The sequence below is a fragment of the Zea mays genome, chromosome 8 (assembly GCF_902167145.1).
Source record: "Zea mays cultivar B73 chromosome 8, Zm-B73-REFERENCE-NAM-5.0, whole genome shotgun sequence".
Taxonomy (NCBI): domain Eukaryota; kingdom Viridiplantae; phylum Streptophyta; class Magnoliopsida; order Poales; family Poaceae; genus Zea; species Zea mays.
The window spans coordinates 96772845-96786898 of NC_050103.1; the positions used below are offsets into that span (position 1 = coordinate 96772845).

Genomic DNA, 14054 nt, shown 5'->3' on the forward strand with positions numbered 1-14054 from the left:
AATTTTAGAAAAATCATACGTAAATTTTCTAGGAATCGGTTTGAATTTAGCAGGAATTAGTTTGTTTTCACAGAAAAAATCTCCATATTCCTAAGAGGGCCTTAAGTTGTGCTATGGTGGGAATACATGTCTATAAACGCGTCATGATAGCACTAGAATAGCAAATTCTGTACGTTCCGTTTGGATGCTTAGAATTAAACTTCATTCTAATAATCCTAATTTAAGAATACGTTAATTAAGTTAATACAGTTTATATAGAATATGTTTATATACTATTGTTAACCTTATTAGTGATATTTATACGTTACATTTTATTTTAATGGAGCAAATTACAGAGTAGAAACATAGACTACTGATAAATAAAACTAAATTTTACCCTCTCGTCCTATAAATTTAAGATACTTATATGTATTTAGAAAATGATGAAATGTCAAAATCCAAATAAATAGACTATTCTATTAAGTAGATGCCAATTCCTTCAAAAACGAAGGATCCAATCGGTCCGTAAACAAAATTACGGTTATGCAAAGCTCGTTGGTAAAACTCCACTATTGTGATGGTCTTGAAAAGTGAAAAGTTCGTTGTACCTTTTTTGTGAGATTTACTCTAGATTTCCTAGATTTTTCCATCGAGTTCGTTAATCCTGAACTTTTTCTATCTGTTTATTCTCGCCACCGCGATGGATGATTGAAAATAAAAATAAAAGTGTCTCGTTCTACTTTCTCGTGCGAGAGACGAGCATGCATAATTTTGCCATCGAAAGTGTCGTTGAAAGCAAGGTTTCTGCATAGCCCATGTAAAACCATATTTGAAGGCTATAGACGAATCGGTCTTGCTTATTTCTGGTTCACATCTTTTTGGCTTCTTTGTTGAGAAACAGAACTAGAAACCATCACTGATATAGGCACACCGTCACCACCGGAGCAGCCGAAAAGATGCACCACCGCTGATTGTCCAAAACATTTGAAGGGACACGTTAACATTTCACAACGAAACTAATCCCCAACATCGACAAAATTAGGACATGTACAACTTTATTTAATATTAGGTCTGAGAAGTCTAAGAGGTTAATTAGAAAAAAATATAAGAGATAGTTGTGTCACGATGTCTCTTATATACCTGGAAAATCGATCCAAAGTCTTAATTGCTCATATACTTTGAATTTAATAGAAACAAATTAGATCTAACATTACATTTTAACAACATTTTAATTATAATTTTGTAAAACATCAAAATTGACTCACGTTAATTAACAACAACCGTGCAAACTTTTTACTATCAATTAACTACCACCCTAATTTTTTTAATTGTGCCAACAAATGACGCTGATCATGTCGCTGTTCACCAACGCATGGAAAGGATCTTCTGTTGTTCATCAATATTCAAATTTATTTTAAATCTAGATTATGACTATACTTATATTGTTTACCAAAAAAATATATTTATCCTTATATTATTTGATCAGTTAAAGTTATAGCATACTGCAACTCATATTTGGGCTTCATCAGCTCTAGGTACCAACCAAATACATATTTTTCCCACTTATATCTGACTTGAAAAAAAAACACAAACTTTTCGAATAACTTTCATGCAACGGTTTTGGTCAGGCAAAATGTTCACGTCTCCAACCAAACCAGCGCACGAGAGTCTGAGACTGTCTCCAGCAACGTCCTCTATATTCATCCTCTATATCCGTCCTTTACAGTCTCCTCTAAAAGATTTCACCCTCTATATCTCCTTCCTCTCCAACAACGTCCTCTAAATCACATCCTCTATACTCAAATATCTATATTAGAAACATTTTTTATTTTTATTTTTTGTACCTACGTATTTGTCATACTCTCAAATGTATTATACATATTTTAGTTTTGCTAAACCGGTTATTTAAAGTATTAAAATGGATAGAAGATCGTTTAGAGGAACTCTATATATAGAGAATCCAGCAGCGTCCTCTAAATTTAGAGAACTGTTTAGAGGACGCTACTAGAGACGTAGAATACCATTCGATCCTCTATATTTAGGGTACAGAACCCTTTAGGGTCCCTTGTTGGAGCTAGTATCAAGCGACTGGCCTCAAGCCCTCAACCGAGTTTGCTTCGGCGCCAAGTCTCCAGATCCTTCCACGCAAAGCGAAAGCCGCACCTCCGATCCAGCGCACGCCTTACGTCAGCTCGCTCTCACTTCAATACACCACGTCCACGTGAGCCTGTTCTGTTCCACTGACACACGGAACCCACGCGACCGAACCCGTGACCGGCCGCGAGAATCCAAAGATATTTTTTCCACGGAAAATGGGGACCACGGAACGCGTCGAGACCGGCTTATAAATAGCCGGCGGACCGCCTCACAACGGGCTTTTGGATTCTGGTTTCTCTCGTCTTTCTCCTCCCTCTCCTGACTTTTCTTCTAGACATCTCGCGGGTCTTATCGACTCCAACAAGAACACACTACACACCAGCCAGCGAGATAGCGAACGCTAGGAACCCAGTGGCCATCTTTGGAGCGGCCATGACGCTGGATCAGAACCATGCCATGCCGATGCAGCCCCCGGCCCTGCAGCCCGGAAGGTGAGATCAGCCTTCCAGATACTTCTTTCGATTTACTTGTATGCTAGAGGATTAGCCGACTAGGGTTTGAGGATGTTGGGATTTTAACTCTCGAGCCACTCAATTTGACTGCCCATGTTCGTCTGGCGGGGAACGGGTATCTGTGGAATTTTTTTTTGGGGCTCATAGGTTGGTAAATTTTCGAGGGGTACTGGTCGGTTCACTTGTCGAGATTTTTAATTAGGGTTCTGGGAAATTATATCCGTAAGATGCCCCTTGGTGAGGGTTGTGGGATTTCCTTGTCGGATTGTGCCATTGTGCCCTAGCAATTCCGGAATTAGGGTTTCTGGTGGTGGTCCGTGTAATTTGGGCCCATAGGATGGTGGTTGAGGTATTTTTCGTTGGTGTGGAATTGGGGTAAAGGGCTTTAAATGGGGATCGTTGTCCTGTTTGTCATTCTAATTTGACTGCAGTGGATGATTGCTAGTTCCTGTATGGTTGAGCATAGTATGGCGCCCTTAAAATAGGGGGAAGCTCATGCTGTTGCTTGTTTGTCATGTTGAAAGCTGGAATCGTATGTTTAATCTACTAGAAACTTTATTCTGGGTATCAACTGCTGTAAGATGTGGTTTTAGAAGCCTATCTTGGGTATTTATAGCGGTGTAGATATAGGCTTAAGCTTCAGAGCTGTGAGTATTGTTCATATTATTTGATCTTCAGGTTATGAGTATTGTTTGCATCGTACTGAGTGGCAGTACAGTGTGCATCATCTCCACAGAAACGTGTATACTTGGAAGCTTGTAGAGCGTGCCTAACTTGCTGCTAACTTTGTTTCTGTATGTTGTCAAATTCTATTGTTGTTAGTTTTCCTTAATCCACTATCTGATACGTACTATGTCTATTTGTCTTGTCTTATCGGTAATCTATAGAGCATATGGAGCAGAGGGCAGTGCTGTGGTGCATGGTTCCATCAGAACAGTAGGTATGACTGCTTTGATCACCTCTTGTGAAAAGGAAATATTGACTGATATGAGTCCACACTAGGCCTGGCCCTATAAAACACAATCACACAAATAACAATAACAGTTTATGTTTCAGCAGGAGGCCCTACTCTTGCCTTGAATGAGTGCCAGATTTTGGTACAGCAGAAACCCCAGGGAGATTCACGACTGCTGGCCTCTAATCTGTGGTGTGTTTTAACTGTTCTATATCTGGTTGCTCTCTGCTAGAGCATCTGAGCTATCACTAGCAGTCTTTGACTGATAGTGTTGTGTGCTTGATGAGTGAGTTACCCTTGTGCTGTGGTGTGTTTTTACTTGTTCTATATCGATCTGGCTGCTCTCTGCTAGAGCATCTGAGCTGTCACTTGCAGTCTCTGACTGATAGTGTTGTGCGCTTGATGAGTGAGTTATCCTTGCGCTGTGGTGTGTTTTAACTGTTCTATATCTGGCTGCTCTCTGCTAGAGCATCTCAGCTATCACTAGCAGTCTTTGACTGGTAGTGTTGTGCGCTTGATCAGTGAGTTACGCTTGCGCCAGATACTGAAGTGATATCTGTTTCTCTTAACATGGTTGTCTACTCTGTAGAAAATTATGCAATGTGTTCAAAATTAAATATTAGTAGGTTTACAATGACAAATATTGTATCTGTTTATGCAAATATGTTTAATGTGTAGGACCTTTTGATTAAAAGGTCAACTAACAGCGTGTAGGGAGCAAAATAGTATCTGTTTCTGTGGAGGTGATGATATTACCATGTTTGAACATTTGGTATTCTGAGCACTCTAAGATGAGGAGTGGGTGAGATAGTCACCTGTTCTGTTTTAACGTTTTGTTATTTTGATTGTTCTCTGCTTATTATTGCATGGTTATTATTAGTTTATTTCTGGTTGAAATAGTATACCTGTTGGGGCATTTTTGTTATTTTGCTTATTTGTACTTCATTGCATTCTCGATACAGTGTTCTATGCGACGCGAGTACTAAAATTTACTTCGTCAATTAAGCAGGAAGAAGCGACCTCGCAGATCACGAGATGGGCCTACGTCAGTGGCAGCTGTCATCCAGCGGTGGGCTGAGCGCAACAAGCATTTGGAGTATGAGGAATCTGAGGAGGCAAAGCGACCAAGAAAAGCACCTGCAAAGGGTTCAAAGAAGGGCTGTATGAAGGGAAAAGGGGGGCCTGACAATACTCAATGTGGATACCGTGGAGTGAGGCAGCGTACTTGGGGGAAGTGGGTTGCTGAAATAAGAGAGCCAAATCGTGTCGACAGACTCTGGCTGGGTACCTTCCCAACCGCGGAGGATGCAGCTAGGGCCTATGATGAGGCAGCCAGAGCGATGTATGGAGACTTGGCACGGACTAACTTCCCCGGACAGGATGCAACAACCTCTGCCCAAGCTGCTCTATCATCGACCTCTGCCCAGGCTGCTCCAACAGCTGTTGAAGCTCTTCAGACTGGCACGTCATGCGAGTCGACAACGACATCAAATCACTCGGACATCGCATCCACCTCACACAAGCTTGAAGCCTCTGACATCTCGAGCTACCTAAAGGAAAAATGTCCAGCTGGATCATGTGGTATCCAAGACGGCACACCCATTGTAGCTGACAAGGAGGTCTTTGGGCCGTTGGAGCCTATCACAAATCTTCCAGATGGTGGTGATGGTTTTGATATCGGTGAGATGCTGAGGATGATGGAAAGCGATCCACATAATGCAGGTGGAGCCGACGCTGGCATGGGACAGCCCTGGTATCTTGATGAGCTGGATTCGAGTGTCTTAGAGAGCATGCTCCAGCCGGAGCCGGAGCCAGAGCCAGAGCCATTCCTGATGTCTGAAGAACCGGACATGTTTCTTGCTGGCTTCGAAAGCGCTGGTTTCGTCGAGGGTCTGGAGCGGCTAAACTGAATTTCTGATGTTTGACCGTTGATCCTCATCCCACTTCATGTCTGAGCTTGTGAATTCGGAGGCAAACATTGGCAGAACTTATAAGCTCTAGCAATTCTAGGCTTTACATTCCTCTGTGATAGTTCTCTATGCATGGGAACTGGGTTTGCTTCACAATTTTTGTAAGACCAGAAGTGATGTAAATAGTTCCCACCTTGTGGAAGGACAAGAAAAAAATAAATAAAAAGAGTGCTTGCTTTCGTTCCTTACTTGCCAACTTCCGTACAGTTATATGAGATCATTGTAATGTAATATGAGCTCAAATTGTACTGTCCTATTTACATACTGAACGGATTTTAAAAGGGCTGGTTTTAATTTTGATTCATATCCTGCTCTCGGGCCAACGCATCCCATGGCATCTTCGGTTAGAAGTTACTTGGTGACCGTTACATTGTAGATTGTACTGCGTAGAATAGAGTTCAAATATGGTATTAGTATCGATAAACTGCTCTGGAGATATAACGCGGTGGTGGTGCCTCTATTTAATTAATGAAATAAATACAAACAAATCGAACCATATGCTACCATAACAAACCAAAAGATAGGTAATTCTTTCTGCCCTCCCATAAGGCAAGGATAGAGGTGATGGAACCATCCGTGGGGAGAGTTCCTCATCACCTCGGTAATGTTCTAGATTTCAGCCTTGGTCTTCGCTTCCAAGAATGGATTTCGAGGACTTTCAATTGTTCTATCAACTACAAACCGGACCTTTTTTTTTCTCAGGGATTCATCTTGGTGGTTTCTTTTGGCTGCTATAATGTTAAACTAACTCCAGAGTTCGTTGGATTTCTTCTCCAATCTTTTATTGGTGGTGATGCCAGCGCATTCAAAATCATGGTGATGGTGCCGATCCGAGCGCCAATCACTGTGGTGAGAATCAGCGATAATGCTCTCTGTGGAGGCACGGACGGTCCGCGGCCAGGGATCAGACAGTCCGCGACCTGGCACAGGGCTCGGGTTCCTGCCTGACGTGACGGATGGTCTGCGTCTAGAGGCTGGACGGTCCGTGCGTGCGCCGGGGCAGCGGAGTTCGCCGGCGGCGTCTGGATCTCACTCCCGGAAGGGACCTCGTCGGGGAGGAGAGGTCCCAGGCCTTGTCTAGAGATCGGCAAGCCACCCTTGACAACTCTAATCGATGTGGTGAGAGCACCTAGAGGGAGGGGTGAATAGGTGATCCTGTAAAATCAAACACTAAATAGCCACAAAACTTAGTTATAAAAGTGTTAGTGCGACTAAGTAGTTTTGAGGCGAGTTCTTGTGGACAAAACAATTACAGAGAAAGCAACACAAGAGATACGCGATTTTATCCTGTGGTTCGGCCAAGTAATACTTGCCTACTTCCACATTGTGGCGTCCCAATGGACGAGGGTTGCACTCAACCCCTTTCAAGTGATCTGATGATCAACTTGAATACCACGGTCTTTTCCTTTAGTGTATTTTCCCGTTTGCGAGGAATCTCCACAACTTGGAGTCTTTCGCTCTTATAATAGAGATCACAAAGAAGGCACAAAGTAAGGATGGGAAGAGCAACACACACAAGACTCAAATCCGCAGCACAACCACGCACACAAGTCACGACTTGAGCTCGAAACACATCACACGGAGTTCACAACTAAAATGGAGCTCAAATCACTAACACAATAAAGCGAATGCGCGGGAGCGGAGTCTGGATGCTTTTGAGTACTTAAAGAATGCTTGGTTGTCTCCTCCATGCGCCTAGGGGTCCCTTTTATAGCCCCAAGGCAGCTAGGAGCCATTGGAGACCAACTTGGAAGGCCAATCTTGCCTCCTGTCGAGTGGCGCACCGGACAGTCCGGTGTGCCACCGGACAGGTCCTGTAGACCGTCCGGTGCGTGATCTCCTTCCAAATTTGGCATATCTGACCATTGCTCATCTAGGCTGATTGGCTCACCGGATAGTCCGGTGCACCATCTGACTGTTGGAGCTGCCACGCGTCGCCCGCAGATTTCGCGGCCGACCGTTGGCGCTGGCGACCGTTGGCCCGGTGAATTATAGCCACGTCGCTTTTTTCGTTTCCCGAGAGCGGCGAGTTCGTCGCGGATGACTCACCAGACAGTCCGGTGCACCACCGATAGTCCGGTGATTTTTAGCCGTACGCCGCCGTCGAATCCCGAGAGCGGCAAGTTCATCGCGGACCAGCCTGGCGCACCGGACAGTGTCCGGTGCACCATCGGACACTGTCCGGTGTGTCAGGCCGAACTGGAGTTTGCTGCACATAGCCAACTCTTTTGCCATCCTTTTCTTCTCTTTTCTCACTGTTTCTAACACTTAGAGAAACACATTAGCGTTCAAAAACAATGTACTAAGTCTAGAAACATACCTTGTGCCTTGATTTTTACTTCTCACTTTATTTGGTCCATAAGAACTTATTCAAACATGTTGAGCACTTAATCACCAAAACATTATAGAAATGGCCCAAGGGCATATTTCCCTTTCAATCTCCCCCTTTTTGGTGATTTATGCCAACACATCAAAAAGCAACAAAAGAAGTGCAAAATCAATGCAATTGAAGACCAAATTGTTTTTGACTATAATTTGGCATATTTGGATCGCTCTTTGCCACCACTTGGTTTGTTTTTGCAAATTAAATTCATTTTCCTATCTCTAAGTCAAACACACTTGTTTGGGCACATAGAGAGTTATTCCAAGAGTAAAATTGATCAAGTGCCAAAAGCTCCCCCTTTTTCCCATAATAAAAATTCTCCCTCGCAATTGACCAAATTTTGCAATAGGAGCATTTTGGACAAACCAAAAATTCTAACTCTACTATTTTCAAAATTCACAAGTGGTTGACTGATCCATTTGCTTTGACCTTAATTTCTCCCCCTTTGGCATTAAGCACCAAAACGTGATCATTTTTGGCCCTTTAACCCCATTGCCTCACCAAAAATGTCAATTAAGAGAAAAAAGCAAATAGAGCATAAGAATGAACTTGGAATTAAATACACCAATACCGGAGTGCAGTGGAAGTCTTTGCATCGTCCAAGTCCATTTTCCCTTTTAATGCACCTTTGAGACTACATCAAGAGTACTCAAACAAACAGGTTAGTCTCAAAGGTTCAAGTTGTAGCACAACTCCCCCTTAATATGTGCATAATTCGCATATGGACTTGTGAGGTCCGGGGATCACTTGTACAACTTGAGCACCATAAATAACAATAATTGATTGAAATGCACAAAGTAACATGATCAAAGGCATAGAACACATGTATGCTATAGATCAATCCAAGTTACGCGAATCTAAGACATTTAGCTCACTACGCAACCTGCAAAACCTTTTCTCATCTAAAGGCTTGGTGAAGATATCGGCTAGCTGGTTCTCGGTGTTAATATGATACACCTCAATATCTCCCTTTTGCTAGTGGTCTCTCAGGAAGTGATGCCGGATGTCTATGTGCTTAGTGCGGTTGTATTCAACAGGATTATCCACCATGCGGATTGAACTCTCATTGTCACATAGGAGTGGGACTTTGCTCATATTGTAGCCAAAGTCCCAGAGGGTTTGCCTCATCCAAAGTAGTTGCACACAACACTACCCTGCGGCAACATACTCGGCCTCAGCGGTGGATAGGGCAACAGATGTCTGTTTCTTTGAACTCTAGGACATTAGGGACCTTCCTAGAAATTGGCACATCCCCGATGTGCTCTTCCTATCAACCTTGCACCCGGCATAATCGGAGTCTGAGTATCCAATCAAGTCAAAGGTAGACCCCTTTGGATACTAGATCCCGAAGCAAGGCATAGAAACTAAGTATCTAAGAATTCGCTTAACGGCCACAAGGTGACATTCCTTGGGGTCGGATTGATATTGAAGCGTCCCGATCCTCCGGGACTCAAATGTGATACAATTACTAGTTCCAGGATGCTAGTAAACACATTTATACCACAGATGATCCCAGATCTGCTTAAACGAGACAAACCTATAAAGGTGGCGGTCAGCTTTAAGAGTTGGTCCACAACTCGGGACATATCATCAGAGTGGGGCTGAAGCAGCCTGATATACGCAGCGAAGCAAATCAGCGGTCCAACAGCCACAGGCAAGGTTGGGAACAGTCGTAACTCTTACCCGATCTCCTTTTCTGAAAAACAACAAATAAGCAAGGGTGAGTACAAACGTACTCAGCAGTCCACCTTCACCTGCAGAATGGGGAAATCAGATATAATGCATGGAATATGTGGAGCTCAGGATATTTGCAGAAACAACAATATTTTATGCAGGGTTGTTTTGAAAAACATTTTGTATTTTGCAAAGCGCATCCTCTCCAAAAGGAGCAGGAAGTTTTTCAGTATAGAACGAAATCCCCTAGACTAAACTATCCAGGTATCTCAGCAGTTTCCCACTGGTTTTCATTTTCAAAAACAGCTACTGGACTTCCCGTCCACCATAGCTCACGGCTCAACCGCCGGACCTTTTAAAAACCACTTTTCTCAAACGCATCCTTTTTTTTGAAAACAAAACATTAATTGCCATACCATACCAGACTCGTCCATTCCTGTGGACACAGACTATTCGAATAGGTTTTCAAACTCTGTGCAGAGGTGTACACTTTACCCACTAGTCCGGCTCTGCGATCTCATAGCTAGTGAGACCCGAAACTGAATCTCTTTCTTTCCTCGCACGTCCCTACCTTAACGGTTATACCGGAAGGAGTCAGGCCACCGCCATGCCCAAACCGGACAAAACATTCCCCTCCTTATCCTCCCGATGCTCCCCAGCCTTCATAACCCTGGGGTTTGAACCATACGAGTTCAGATTGAGTGACTGCCCACACAGTCTCGAGTGGTTGTACTTATCATGAGTACAGGTAGTGAAGGATGACAAATCGGTCCTTATATGAGGGGACAATCCTTCTGCTCACACCTAAACCAGCTGAGCCATCACCTTAGGCCCTCCCCTAAACCAGGGAGTCCCTGATCATCCCTACTCAAAGGTGATAAGGGTGAAAACCCTTCATCATACCCATTTTGAAAAACATTTTCTTTTGAAAACTCACACCTTTTCTCAAATCATTTGTAACAAATATATCAAGAATTGATTGCGGCAAGCGGCTGGGTGGCCATAATAACTTGTCTTAAAATCATATCATGCATAAAATAACAGGCTGAGGATTGTGGTTGAAAAATCATAGGTAATTTATGCATCAAAGGGATCCAGTGAGCTTGCCGTGCTTATCCGGCGAAGGGGGAAGGAGAGCTCGCGGAACTGGCTTCTAGCTCCACTGCCTGGCGTAGACTTGCAGATCTGGCCTCCACGAGACGACATGAACGCTCCGATAACTATGCAACATGAACAAGCAAACATACAAACCAACAAGTATACCAACAAATATTTAGTATAGTGGTCAGAATAGCGATATATGGATGGGCAGAGTCTTGAGTAGAATCTGTGTCATGTGGTGTTGAGGTACTTCTAGTGGTGGAGCGGAGGTGCTTACCAGGAGGGTGGACTGGAGGCGAAGCGACACTGTGCGTGTAGCCGGTAGAGCGAAGTAACTGAGTGGGTGGGGTGTTTGCCTTGGCTGAGGGTGTTGAGTGTGTGGAGTGGGATAGGGTAGCTAGGTGTATTTATAGCTGGGTGTATGTGGTGTAGCTCAGTAAAGTTCACCATTGGTGAGAATAGTGATGAAAGAATCGTCTGACTTAGCATGGACAGGAGAGTTATAGGCAGAATATGGGACAAGAGTATTTTGGGAGTTTTCTGGAATATGAACCATGCTTAAGGGATGACATGGTTGGATAGGGAATAGTTTGATAAGAATTTTAGAAACAAGAATGACTGAAATCTGAGTTTGGGTGGAGGAGTTTTGGATTTTATAATCATAGGGAGAAAAAGAAAATGAAAGAAATATTCTAGAATTTGAATATTTAGAGATATTTGGAAAATCAAAAATACAAATGTATTTTTGAGCGGGGTGCGAGGAATTATTTTTGGGCTTTTCTTAGGCAGAGGTTTATGTTGGTGGAAATTGTTCCTACCTACTGTGTCACATCAGACAACAGTAAGGCGGGGCCCAAATAACTAGAATGCTGTGGTATTCTGGTCCAAGTGGGCTGTGGTATCTTGGGCCAGGTTTTATAGGATTGAAGACGTATCCATACAAACATGGTTCACCTTTCTTTTTGGAAGTCTGGCTTGAAAGAATCCAAAAGTTAAGCGTGCTCAACTTGGAGAAATCTGGGATGGGTGACCAGATGGGAAGTTCCCTACTGGAAGGAAAATCACAGTCACCGGAGTTCGTATGACTGGAATATGGGTCTGGCTGGTCTTAGATGGACTGGACAACATGACGGATGAGTAGTTGAATTTTGGGTAATCAGATGATCGATGAATAGTAACGATAAATAGTGACGACGGAAAAAGTCACCGTAGATATCATCGATGAATGGTAACGATGGTGAATAGTGTCGATGAATAGTAACGGTGAATAGTAACGATGAATAGTGATGGTGAATAGTTCATATGAACGAACGATGAATAGTGCCGATGAACGATGAATAGGAACTATGAACGAACGATGAACGATGAATAGGAATTATGAACGAACGATGAACGATCATAATCATGAACGAACGATGAACGATCGAATGATCGAACGAACGAATGATCGGAATTTCGGTAGCATAACGGTAGGAAAAAGATTATTTGGACGAACGAACGGACGAATGAACTATGAACGATCGGACGATCGGACGAACGAACGAACAAACTAAGAACATGTGGACGAACGATCGAAGAACGACCGAACGATCCTTGTGCTAGTGTGTGCTTGTGTGGGAAGTGGAGTGGGAGTGGGCGTGTGGGGGGGGGGGGGAGAGTTTCCATGAAATGACTTGGCGTGGGATGAGAGGAGGCCCTTGCCCCTCTATTTATAGCCATGGTGGGGGATTAGAGGGAGGGATGAGAGGATTAGTGGGAGGATGAGAGGATTAGTGGGAGATTAGCATGGATTTGTCTTATATGAGTGTAATTAGCTTGTAGAGCTCACCGTATGACACCGGAGACATACGTATATGTATGAGCATGAGAAAAGTTTTGAAGAAAATATTTGTAGGGACTTGAAAAATGATTCTGAAGGTATTTCTCAAGAAGAAAATACTTGGAGATATATCGGTAGAATATTTGGACAGTATTTCTGGAAAGAAATTGAGGGGGGTTACTGGGGAAATATTTGTAGGATATTTTGAGGAGGATTTTGGAGAGAATATAGACCACTATAATTTATTTGTTGATATCAACTTGCAAACAAATATTTTGAAACGAAATTTGAAATTCATTTTGAATTTAGAGCGAGTTTGAGAAAATTTCAAGATTTGATTTTTTGGGATGCTACAGATATCTAGCACACATGCATACACTAAGCATGATGTCCGGTCTACTAGCACATAAATAAATCAATGAACCTATCATGGACCGGTTTGCCTTTTGGTCAATGGACTTACCTCCTTTGTTGAGGTCAACATGCCCGTTGGTTCCCATCGGTGTCTTCGCGGGCTTGGCGTCCTTCATCCCAAACCGCTTGAGAAGATCTTGTGTGTACTTCGTTTGGGAGATGAAGGTGCCATCCTTGAGTTACTTCACTTGGAACCCAAGGAAGTAGGTCAACTCGCCCATCATCGACATCTAGAACTTTGGTGTCATCACCCTGCTAAACTCCTCACAAGACTTTTGATTAGTAGAACCAAATATTATGTCGTCGACATAAATTTGGCACACGAAGAGATCACCATTGCATGTCTTTATGAAAAGAGTGGGATCGGCTCTCCCAACCTTGAAAACATTAGAAATTAAGAAATCTCTAAGGCATTCATACCATGCTCTTGGGGCTTGCTTAAGTCCATAGAGCGCCTTAGAGAGCTTATACACGTGGTCGAGATACCTATCATCCTCAAAGCCAGGGGGTTGTTCCACGTATACCTCCTCCTTGATTGGCCCATTGAGGAAAGCACTCTTTACATCCATTTGAAACAACCTGAAAGAGTGGTGAGCGGCATAGGCTAATAAAATTCGAATAGACTCTAGCCTAGCCACAGGAGCAAAAGTCTCCTCGAAATCCAAACCTGCGACTTGGGCATAACCTTTTGCCACAAGCCGAGCCTTGTTTCTTGTCACCACCCCGTGCTCGTCTTGCTTGTTGCGGAACACCCACTTGGTTCCCACAACATTTTGCTTTGGACGTGGCACCAGGCTCCAAACTTCATTTCTCTTGAAGTTGTTGAGCTCTTCCTGCATGGCCAACACCCAATCCGGATCCTGCAAGGCCTCTTCTACCCTGAAAGGCTTAATAGAAGAGACAAACGAGTATTGCTCACAAAAGTTAGCTAATCTTGAGCGAGTAGTTACTCCCTTGCTGATGTCACCCAGAATCTGGTCGACGGGGTGATGTCGTTGGATCGTTGCTCGGACTTGAGTTGGAGGGACTCGTGGTGCTTCTTTCTCCATCCCTTGATCTTCTTGTGCTCCCCCTTGATCATGCCCTTCTTCTTGAGGTACCTGTTCATCATCTTGAGTTGGGGGATGCACCACTGTGGAGGATGATGGCT

The 14054-nt window shown here is 43.4% G+C and overlaps 1 protein-coding gene across 8 annotated transcripts; it reads left to right on the forward strand.

Annotated features, from left to right (window-relative positions):
- The first annotated feature begins 2353 nt into the window (after positions 1–2353).
- LOC732788 (DRE-binding protein 1c) lies at positions 2354–5701 on the forward strand. 8 transcript variants are annotated; one of them, NM_001305944.1, is made up of 4 exons: positions 2354–2567; positions 3476–3528; positions 3645–3735; positions 4553–5701. In NM_001305944.1, exons 1-4 carry the CDS (start codon positions 2509–2511, stop codon positions 5451–5453), a joined length of 1104 nt encoding a protein of 367 aa, NP_001292873.1. In that variant the 5' UTR covers positions 2354–2508; the 3' UTR covers positions 5454–5701. The 8 variants fall into 8 exon arrangements, with proteins under 8 accessions (NP_001292873.1, NP_001292874.1, NP_001105876.2 ...); XM_008657225.2 differs by having other exon boundaries at positions 2358–2567; positions 4550–5701; XM_008657227.2 differs by having other exon boundaries at positions 2358–2567; positions 3648–3735; positions 4550–5701.
- The last annotated feature ends 8353 nt before the right edge of the window (positions 5702–14054 follow it).

Coding starts and splice junctions, on each gene's coding strand:
- LOC732788 (XM_008657225.2), top strand. CDS start 2,509: ATGACGCTGGATCAGAACCATGCCATGCCGATGCAGCCCCCGGCCCTG. Junction 3,529..3,644: donor TGGTTCCATCAGAACAGTAG/GTATGACTGCTT, acceptor TTTATGTTTCAG/CAGGAGGCCCTACTCTTGCC. Junction 3,736..4,549: donor CTGCTGGCCTCTAATCTGTG/GTGTGTTTTAAC, acceptor TCGTCAATTAAG/CAGGAAGAAGCGACCTCGCA.